At 44.5% G+C, this 11,740-nt stretch overlaps 1 protein-coding gene across 1 annotated transcript; it reads left to right on the forward strand.

The window, feature by feature from the left end:
* Positions 1–9,649: 9,649 nt before the first annotated feature.
* On the forward strand, positions 9,650–10,543 carry LOC146615756 (olfactory receptor 51E1-like). Its single transcript, XM_085374254.1, has one exon. It carries the CDS (start codon positions 9,650–9,652, stop codon positions 10,541–10,543), a length of 894 nt encoding a protein of 297 aa, XP_085230380.1.
* The last annotated feature ends 1,197 nt before the right edge of the window (positions 10,544–11,740 follow it).

An 11,740-nucleotide genomic window follows, 5' to 3' on the forward strand; every position in this document is an offset into this window, starting at 1 on the left:
AGAAGTGGACAAGTGACATGAGAAAAACAAATAAGGGATGCAGTGTTTATGGAATAGTTGAAGATGGGCTATTGAGCTCATAGTGATTGATGAGTTGAGTGACTTTGCTTAAGAGAAGTCACTGATTACATTAATGTTAACTGAGCACATGGGATGATCCATGTTTGAGGCAAATTATGGTAATAATTGTAGTTTACTGATTTGAGAAAACCTGCACATGACACTTGTCTTGCTAGTGCTGAATGCTTATTACTTTTATGATATAATTGTTTATAGGTGTGAAGTTTGACTTCACTTCCAGATTTTGCTTTCCAGACCATGATGGTGTGTATGCAGGCGGAGCCAGTTTTAAAGCAAATTTAATATGCAAAACACACTAACATTTTTGTTGCAAGATTATAGGTCCAGGGTGGTGCTGCTCCAGGGGAGGAGATACCCTGATGTTGCTTGGGATATGATCTAGCTGACCTTTTTCTTCAAGACAGGAATTTGATTTTGATGAGTTGACTCATGGGAGTGTCCATGTGTCAAAAGTAGGGATCCAGGATTAATATGAAACAATGAATTAACATTAAATTTTGTTTTATATGATTTTTGCAACGATTTGTGTGATTAACAGTTTATTTACAGGTATTAAACCTATGCAAGTGGTGCATCCATGTTCAGATGAGGCTTTGATGGCCTATAAGTGAAGTTCACTGAACTAAAGAATGTGGTTTGATGATTGTTGACATGCTCTCCAAATAGAAGTTTTTCTTCCTAGCAAGGCAATAAAGGTGCAGCAGTAATCTCCTGAGAAATCTTCAGAGGCCCAGTGAGAAGCGAGAACCATTCCAGGCATAGCTGACAGCCCAGGCAGTGGTTGAGGTCAAAGGTCAAGCTGGTTGGGGCCCATCATGAGATCAGACTTTGGAGCCACAGCAAGGACCATGAAACTGCGTTGGAATGAGAGCTGTGCCATGGGGTTTTCCAGAGGCCAACAGAGGAGATTGTGGACAACAGACGGCACCTGAAGGATGAGGGGAGCGTGCCAAGCTCCATCGACAGCGCAGAGGGAGTCTAAGGATGGCATCATGATTCTGTGAAAGCACAGGAACCAGAAGCTATGGTGGTGATGACAGCAGTTTCCTATGAACGTCACCTAATGCTGTGTCACTATACTGTGCATACGCTGGCACATTGAAGACTGCTGGGATCATAACGCCAGTAAGATAACTGGACCCTGCACCTTTTCCACAGAGGGGTTTTTCTGCAGAGGATGGACAGTAGAAGAGTCATAAGTATTTCCTACCGCAGGATAAAGGCCTGAAGTGAGGCGATGGGGGGTTGATAGAGGCCAATTCAAGTGCTTCTGACCATTTCAACTGCCTGCAAAATAGCGGAGAGACCCTCCTGGATTTATCAGAGCCACTGCAAAGAGGTCGAGGTCCCAGGAAACCCCGGCACCCTCAAGACAGCACAATAGAGAAATCTCACACTTGGTTGTTTCAGTTGTGAGGGGGGGGTGCTGATTGAGCCCCCGTAGGGTAAGCTCGCACTTCAACCTCCAGCCTCTGATCAACTCTAGGGCAACCAAGTGCGAGGTGTGACGGACCTGTGTGCAACCATGGGAAGGTGGACCCTCTTGGTTACCTTGACTACGACGCTCACTTTTACAGGACCCCAGCTGGTGCCGGAAACAGCTGAACCAGGAGGAAGGCAGAGAAGATGGACACACGACAACTCTCACCTAAGGGATATGACGCAAGACCACATCCCTCCGTGGATGAACAATGCCTGGTACCGTTATATCCACGACAGAACAAAAGCAGAATCGGCAAATACAGACTATTATGTCTGTTCCCATCTACCCAGCACAGCAACATACCCCACACTATATATGTTCCTGGACTAACTCTCAGGGAAGAATTACTCTATGATACTAGCAGAGAAAGGGGACTTTGTGTCCTCTTCAACAACACATGCTGCATTTACATAAAGAAGACGCACATTCATCAAATATGACTGAGGCCCTGAACGTTTTGAGACAGATCCAGCAGGCCCAAAATCAGGACTATGTAAGTGATACAAGTGACTGGTTTTTTTGGCTATACACTGGCTCCTGGTTACAGGTGCTAAAAAGACTACTCATCGGAGTTGGGATATTTTTACTTTTATTTTGTGTCTTTGTAACTGTATATTGCCATGTATAAAACTCATGATTAACCGCGTAATATTTTCTACTGTTGCTGCATAAATAGCCATGACAAGTGATGATGATGATAATGACCCCGACCTGTTGGAACATGAAGTCTTTGTGTGATTAATGACAATGTGACAGAAAATGTACAACAAGATGTTACAAACCGGTATCTCACTTTAAGTTTTACTGACAACAGGAGGGAATGTCAAGAGGAAATTGTATTTAGTAGTCAGTATAATCTTTTAGTGATATAAGTTTGCATATGGTACAATACTGCATGTAGTTATTTGTATTAGGAAATATTCAACCATGTATACTTAGAGGCATATAATTAATTGTGTGTGATCTCTAACAGGCTGCAGGCTTGGGGTGCATTCCTGGAATGCACCCCAAGCCTGCAGCCTGTTAGAGATCACACACACCCTGGGAGCATGAGAGAGTTCGTACCTTGTCTTATTGTTTTACGGTAGGATTAACGTAGCTATGTCTGTTTTAGTTTAAGTGCTTCTTTACATATAGATGAACTGTTGGATTTTCCAGACCAGCAGGTTAAGGGAAGTTGTTTATGGGGTCACACTCTGACCCTTTGATCTCACACACACACACACACACACACACACACACACACACACACACACACACACACACACACACACACACACACACACACACACACGCACCACTGAAGTATAAATAAAGACCAGGGCAAAGCTCAGGGCGAGTCTCTGAGACTGCCCTTGCTAGCAAGAATTCTGTGCCTTTCTCTTCTCTGAGTCTTTACTGAAGAAGTGTTTTAGAATATTTTCCCTAACAGTACACACTGATATCCTCCCTTCATTGTAGATAGGATCAAGAACAAAGCGTTTTCAATGGAAGAAACATTCAGTCAGAAATAGGTCACCACACCCATCAACAGATCTTTTTTTTCTGGGACCTTGTCAAAGCTATCACACCCCCCTGTCATGGTCCTGCGACCATGACTCAGTGACTTTATGTTTATGTACTTATTGTTATTACTTTCATTATTATTCATGGCTGTTTTGGGATGGTTTGTGTTTGGGATTTTAGACACTGGGTTCTGGGTTTGTGCTCCCTCTGTTGGTCCCTGGTGTTAGTGTTCCCCTGTCTCGTCAGGTTAATCAGGTCCAGCTGTTTCCCCCATCTGTGTGTGATTTCCCAGTGTCTCTTTGTGTATTTATAGCGTGTGATTTCCTCTGCTCCTCGTCGCGTCGTCTGTGTTCCTACCCGGTGTAATCCTCTGCGTGTTCTCCCTGCTGTTCTCCCTTCATGTTCAGGTTTGCCACTCCTCTGTGTAGTTTATCCCAGTTTAGTTTCGTCCTTAGTTCTGTTTGCCATCTCCACTTTGTGTTTGTTATTAACAATAAATCACCCTCACATCTGAATAAGTGCTGCGTTTTGGGTCCTCCTTCCACTCTCCACACGGCCGCTGCCCCGGACCGTGACAGTACGACGCGACCACAACATGGACCCAGCAGCGCTTAACACGTCCAGGGAGCTACGGGAAAATCTAATCGATGCCACACAGGAGCTGATCGACCTGTGGCTGGAAAGCCCGGGTGGCACGTCCCAGCGCGCTATAGAGAGGCGGCTACAGCGTCTGGTGACCGGTCTCCCATGGCTTCTGGGCTCGCTTTGTTCGTGGGAGCGGGAGTTCCTCCTTTTGGACCTCGGACTTCACCCCCCGTCTGCTTTTACTTTCGAGCAGCCCGAGGCGGTGAGCAAGCGACATGTTCTGGCTTCCCCAGTTTCCGGGACTTTGTTTTCTGGGGCGATTCAGAGCGGGATGGGAGACTGTATGGATCGCTTACCCACCTTCGTGGTGACTGATCCTTCCCAAGTGGGCGTGTACAGACCCTCTGCAAGACTAACAGACTGTGTCTCTGCCACCCCTTCTGAGCCAGGACTTTATCGCCATTCTCCGGCTCAGTTCAGTGCTCGGCCACAAGCTCCCCAGTCAGTAGCTCAGCCGTTAGCCTCCCTGGGGGCGCAATTGCCTGTTCTGCCGCCGCTCCAGTTAGCCACTCAGCCGCCACCATCACCGCTAGCATCGCTACAACCCACGGTTCCGGTAATAGCTGAATCACAGTTTTCACACTGTTTTTCCACCGCTGTTTCTGAGCAGGGAGACAAACTGTTACATTACGGACCTGTTCCTCAACAGCTGGCAACATTAGTGACTGTTACTCACTCCGGGGCTTCCCCAGAGGCGGGGTTGCTGCCCTCAGCTTACTCTGGACCCCTGGTGGCCAAGATGCCAGCTGTGAACTGCACCGGGCTGTCACTGCCTGAGCAGGGTCAGTGCTCTGCGCAGCTGCAGCCCTCCGTATGTGTGCCAGAGGCCCACGTGCCTACTGGTTTTGTTTCACATGTGCCAGAGGCCCACGTGCCTACTGGTTTTGTTTCATGTGTGCCAGAGGCCCACGTGCCTACTGGTTTTGTTTCATGTGTGCCAGAGGCCCACGTGCCTGCTGGTTTTGTTTCATGTGTGCCAGAGGCCCACGTGCCTACTGGCTTTGTTTCATGTGTGCCGGGGGCCCCGGTGCCCACTGGTTCTGCTGCTGCCACGTCGGCTGGGGGGCCCGAGGATCCCGGCCGGCCTCCTGCTTCTTCGGCTGGGGGGCCCGAGGAGCTCGTCCAGCCTCATGCCACACCTGCTGCCACGTCGGCTGGGGGGCCCGAGGATCCCGTCCGGCCACCTGCGGCTGCTTCTCCACCTGCGGCTGCTTCTCCACCTGTGGCTGCAGCGCCGCCTCCTGCAGTACCATCACCTGCAGCGCTACCACCTGCTACTGCCACGCCTCAGCCTGAAGCTTCAGCCTCGCCTGGTTCTGGTCCAGCTTCATCCTCACCTGGCCCAGCTTCAGCGTCAGCTTCGCCTGGCCCAGCTTCGGCTACAGCTTCATCCTCGCCTGGCCCGGTTTCATCCACGCCTGGCCCGGTTTCATCCACGCCTGGTCCGGCTTCATCCTTGGCTTCAGCCTCGCCTGATTCTGGTCCAGCTTCATCCTCACCTGGCCCAGCTTCAGCTACAGCTTCATCATCGCCTGGCCCGGCTTCATCCTCGCCTGGTTCTGGTCCAGCTTCATCCTCACCTGGCCCAGCTTCAACTACAGCGTCAGCTTCGCCTGGCCCAGCTTCAGCTGCAGCTTCTTCATCGCCTGGCCCGGTTTCATCTTCGCCTGGCCCGGTTTCATCTTCGCCTGGCCCGGTTTCATCTTCATCTGGTCCGGCTTCATCTTCGTCTGGTCCGGCTTCATCTTCGTCTGGTCCAGCTTCAGCTTCATCTTCGTCTGGTCCATCATCAGCATCATCAGCATCGTCTGGTCCATCATCAGCATCTCCATCGTCTGGTCCAGCCTCCGTGTCTCCATCGTCTGGTCCAGCCTCCGTGTCTGCATCCTCGCCTGGTCCAGCCTCCGTGTCTGCATCCTCGCCTGGTCCAGCCTCCGTGTCTGCATCCTCGCCTGGTCCAGCCTCCGTGTCTGCATCCTCGCCTGGTCCAGCCTTCGTGTCTGCATCCTCGTCTGGTCCAGCCTTTGTGTCTGCATCATCATCTCCGCCTGCTGCGGTCCCGGCTTCTGTGCCCTCAGCCTCGCCTGGCCCAGCCTCGTTTGGGTCTGGAGCTAAACGGCCGTTTTCTGGACCGCTGGCTAGGCTACTGGCCGAGCGCCGTCGCCTGACTGGCCGCCGTTGCCTTCCGCACGGCCGGCCCCCGGACCGCCATCGCCTGAGTGGCCGCCGTTGCCTTCCGCACGGCCGGCCCCCGGACCGCCATCGCCTGTGTGGCCGCCGCTGCCTTCCGCACGGCCGGCCTCCTGAACTCTTTACGCGCCGCCGCTGCCTTCTTCGTGGACGGCCTCCTGAACTGTGCTTTGGACTCTGCTCCCCTGTGGGTTTTGTGTTCATCTTTGTTTTGGGACTCTGGGGCCTCCGTCCGTGGTCGTGGTCCGGTCCCTCCGTCCTGGGCCCCCTGCCGCCCGCCCGGATCTGGTGGTGTGTTTCTGTGGCTGTCGGGGGCCAGCCCTTGAGGGGGGGGGTACTGTCATGGTCCTGCGACCATGACTCAGTGACTTTATGTTTATGTACTTATTGTTATTACTTTCATTATTATTCATGGCTGTTTTGGGATGGTTTGTGTTTGGGATTTTAGACACTGGGTTCTGGGTTTGTGCTCCCTCTGTTGGTCCCTGGTGTTAGTGTTCCCCTGTCTCGTCAGGTTAATCAGGTCCAGCTGTTTCCCCCATCTGTGTGTGATTTCCCAGTGTCTCTTTGTGTATTTATAGCGTGTGATTTCCTCTGCTCCTCGTCGCGTCGTCTGTGTTCCGACCTGGTGTAATCCTCTGCGTGTTCTCCCTGCTGTTCTCCCTTCATGTTCAGGTTTGCCACTCCTCTGTGTAGTTTATCCCAGTTTAGTTTCGTCCTTAGTTCTGTTTGCCATCTCCACTTTGTGTTTGTTATTAACAATAAATCACCCTCACATCTGAATAAGTGCTGCGTTTTGGGTCCTCCTTCCACTCTCCACACGGCCGCTGCCCCGGACCGTGACACCCCCACTGCTGTACAGATACAATATTATCTGTTTGGCTGTCATACAGGCCTCATAAGTCAACATGGAGGCTTGTTTGTAACATATACAATCTCTTCTGTACCATGTTTGAACAGGACATTTTTTACCCCAAAAGTCCAGTGTGATTACTGCTTTCCATACTCAACTATGGTAAATGGAAGCTATTCAATTTTATATAGCGCTTTTCTAGGTAACCATGCAGAAGTTTACATTTAAACTACTTTTTTTTTTACCTCACCTGCATGACTACCTTAGAATCACCATGCATGACTTTAGGCCTGTGATATGAAAGAGTACCCCAAGAAGACACATACTGTACAGGCACAGAAAGAACATGCGTGCACTCTACACAAAACAAAGAAATATCTTACTGTGAGGCAAAAGTGCTAAACAAACAGTACACCACCAAGCAGCCCATTAAGAATACAGTGCCCTGCATATTTGAAAAACTGAGCTTCACAGCAATTTCACTGAACTCAGAACAATATACTTCTGATGTGACTATGCCGACTATCAGAATCAGAATCAGAATACTTTATTGATGCGTAGGGGAAATTATGTTGGTTACAGTGCTCCAGTACAAACAGTAACAAAAAAAGACAATACAAGAAGTAAGAAATAGCACAATATATACAATATATATATATACATATAAGTCACTTACTAATAAATATCTGAATAAGAAAAAAGAGCATGTGCAAAAAGCGTGTAGCTATTGGCGTATACAGTATTTTAGGATGAGTTGTACAGGGAGATTGCTACAGGCAGAAATGATTTCCTGTGTCATTCAGAGGTGCTTTTTGGTAATCTCAGACTATGATCAATCTTAAATTTAATAGCATCCTCAATGACAGCCGCCTTTGTGCAGCACAACTGAAAGTCACTGCCTTAAATAATCAACTTATATAACAGACAGTTAACTTATTCATTACTAAAGCCACTGAAAATAATCTCCAGAGTTGATCAAATCAGACTTTTATCTGCTTTTCAACAGTGCACTCTTGAAAAAATAAAGTGTTAGATTGTAATGAGGTACGAAAGATTAAAAGCGAGCCAGCCAACTGTGATAACAAAACTTACAGCAGTTCTATGTTGCTGGTAATTTTTCTTGAAGTGAAATAGCCTATATCGTTAATTTTGTGAATTATCTCAGTTTTATTTATGAGATCTGAGAATAGATGAATAGAGAATCGATGTTCTCCTGGTTTAATAAATAACTCTTTCCACAACATTAGCGTGTAACCAACACTCCAGCCCACCATGTCCATTTCCTGCTTTGGATAAACAAAGCGTGCAATGAGCACGCATGCAGAAGTTGCAATACCACCATGGTGAGATAATATATACATAATTAAATCCATAAAGTCACTACTCAAAAATGAAGGTGTAAAATACATTCCAGGGTCCTTCTATGGCAGAAGCATTTAAGCAAGATGGCTCATATGTATTTGCATGTAAATGTGTTAGTGATGTCTGTTTAAACATGTTCCTTTGATTATTTTCATGTTGGCTTGAAATAAAAAATCTCCCCCTGCTGTTACTGCAGCTTAGTGCAACTTAATGCAACTTGTGTGTCCATGTCATGCTTTGGGGAGGCAAAGCGTAAAAAATTGGAAGCCATGGGCAGTAGTTGGATTGAGTAGGTGGAAGTAAAGGAGAAAGAATATGGAAAAGCAAGTTTTCACATTTCTCTGCAGAGAAACCGAGTAGACCATTATTGCTGTGATAGGAATTATGAGGACAACTAGTATCAGTAAGTAGTATTTTTTTTTATCCCAAGTGGGACTATAAAACTTCACATCCACCTTCCATCCTGTTACTCCAACCATCAGATTTTTAGCTGCACATGGAAACAATCTAAAAACAAAAGTAAATCAAAAACTGACTTTCATTTTCAGCTCTCAAAATCACTGACAAATGAAACTACTGGTAACAGCAGATCTTGTTCATCAAGTTTTCATTAAGCCACTAAATACCACTGTTATAGAGTGAAAGCTACAATTATCTAAATAAAAAAGAAATGAACCAGATTTAGAGCATTGGTAGACTAACAGAAAAACTGAGTACACTGAGTGTATCAACTATTTGACTGATTGTTAACTTCAGCCTTTCCAGCAAAGCTGAGTTATGCACCCCCTTTTTCAACTTATTAAATTACAGCTAGACACCAAGACTGTTGTCTGCCACATCCTGCAGTCACAAAGGATCTCCATGAAGTCATTATGCAGAGTTTGTTGGTTGTGCAGCTGACGGTACTATTTCAGTCATAACCAAAATATTGATTTAAATGTAACATATATAGCAACATATCAAAAATTGAATTGGAGGAAGAAAATTTTCAAGACAACATTTGCACAAACATTAATAAGGCCTACAGGTCAGGGCCTCTAGGGCTTGGAGGAACTGGTCACATTGCAGTCACTCTCTTGACGTAATGAGATCCACAGAGAGAGAGAAAAATGATTCATAAGGTCCTTCCACTAACTTCCACTACATTTCACTGTCATGTTTTCACATGTCAAGATGACGGTGGATCATTGAAGACACACCTGGTGTCTTGTGTTTCTATGAAATTCTGATCTCATCTTGTTCTTTCTGCCTGTAATATAGTCTGACTGATGTACTAATGTTAGACATTTGGTTTTATTAGTCAATGATGAACTGAATTTAACAAATATAACACTTGATGGTTATGCAAAAGGGTAAACAAGTGGTACAAAATTTCTTTCACTGTATTGTGTGTGTTGCTTACATTTAGATTTCAGTCTGCTTACAAACCATTTAACTTCATGGCAATTGATAATGAATTTAATGTGACATATATAACTTTTGGTGGGCACATTGAATTGGAAAAATACAAATTTCTGTATTTTGCTATCATGTTTACTGCTTATATTCTAATACTCTGCAGTAATTCAACCATAGTTTGCCTCATCAGGATTAAGAAAAGCCTCCATGAGCCTATGTATATTTTCATTGCAGCTTTGTTGTTCAACTCTGTTATGTTCAGTACAAATATCTACCCCAAACTTTTGATGGACTTTTTATCTGAGAAGCAGATTACAACTCATTCACAGTGCAGTTTTCAAGGATTTATTTATTACTCTTTAACTGGTTCAGAGTTCTTTCTCTTGGCATCCATGGCTTATGACAGGTATGTGTCCATATCTAAACCTTTGCAATATCATACTATTATGAGAAAAACAACAGTCACAGTTTTGCTGGTTTTAACTTGGCTTCTGCCTGCTTGTCAGCTTGTGCCATCAGCTGTAATTATAAACACTTCACAAATCTGCAGTTTCACTTTAAATGGAATTTTTTGTAACAATGCAATTTCCAAGCTTTACTGTGCAACCCCGAAAATATCATATTTAATATATGGTGTTTTTATACTACTTAACACTGTATTTCTTCCTTTGCTTTTCATACTTTTTACTTACACAAAAATATTTATAATATGCTATCGAAGCTGCAGAGAGGTCAGGAAAAAAGCTGCACAGACCTGTTTACCTCACCTGCTCGTTTTGATCAGCTTCTCATGTTTGTGTTCATATGATATAATTATAACTCGAGTGGAAGTTAATTTATCCCAAACTGCACGTTTCATAATGACTTTACAAGTGGTTTTGTATCATCCTCTCTTTAATCCAATTGTATATGGACTGAAAATGAAAGAAATCTCTCAACACCTCAGGAGGTTGTTTTGTCAGAGCAAATTTAAATTATCTGTCAGAGCTGATGCTGGAAGTGCAATAATTTCCTTTGTAATCTAAGTTTAAAGATCTGACTTCTCTTCAGTGCAGTTTTTTGTTTTTACAGGTGATATACATTACACCTGTTGTTGTTTTTATTATTATCATTATTGTTTATATAAATATTACACTATAATATTATACTGTAGAGTACTGATGTACCTTTATTAATTTGCATTGCATTTATATATGTCTGTATTCTTTTATATACTTGTGTGTCTACTGTATACTGTACAAAGAGAGGGTTATAGTTAGTATACCAATAGTACATAATACTTAAACTGATTAACCTACTTATCCTGCTTGCTGAACATATGATATGCATTAAAATAATGCAATAGCTTTACCCTTTTCACAACAATAGCTATTCCTAGCAGCTGTGATCATATTTAGTTTCTGATTTTGTTCTTTTTCAGTAATTTCTAGATACACAGATGATATCTAAAATATGATATTATATATGATTATAATATACTATAAACAGACACTATCTCTGTTGTCATGATTTTATAGGTTATTCACTTAATGTCTCTGTAAAGCACTTTGAATCACCTTGTTGTTGAATTGTGCTATACAAATAAACTTGCCTTGCCTTGCCTTGCCTTAAATTTTTTCTACACCCTGTGTAGTCTTTCGTACCATCAAATCTTATTGGCACTGAACATTTTTAATGTCTGTCACCATCAGAGATGGGCAGTAACGCATTACTGTAATCTGGTTACTTTTTTCAAGTAACAAGTAAAGTAAGATATTACTATTGCAAAAACGGTTTTAGTAACGCTGTGTTACTAAAACTGTGATTTTTTGTGCGAGAATGTCTCATGACAGTGACATAAGCGAGTGCGACATTCGTGACAACAGCTGTGTGCAGATCAACAATGGATCATATATCGAGTGCGGGAGAGAGTATGAGCGTGGAGCGTTTAAAGCGTGGAAGTACTGACCTTACTTTGAGTTTGATTCCATAAAAAGTGACAAAAACATTAGTGTCCATTGTGCGTGGGAAGAAAACTTCTTTTTACAGCGAAAAAAACTCCTAAACTTCCAAGCAAGCCCCGAGTGTGCTACGACGTAATGGGAAATTCACAGTAATTCAGTTGAAGAATCACTTGCGGATTCTTCAACTGACCGCCGGGGCACACCTGCACCAGGGTAAACCTCCGCCTACCCTACTCCGTGAGAATAGAGCAACAGGACCGCTAGTCTTTGATTTTATTT

This window comes from Diplotaxodon limnothrissa, linkage group LG16, assembly GCF_057381915.1.
Source record: "Diplotaxodon limnothrissa isolate DT_005_m linkage group LG16, D_limnothrissa_male_GT1.1, whole genome shotgun sequence".
NCBI classification, from domain to species: domain Eukaryota; kingdom Metazoa; phylum Chordata; class Actinopteri; order Cichliformes; family Cichlidae; genus Diplotaxodon; species Diplotaxodon limnothrissa.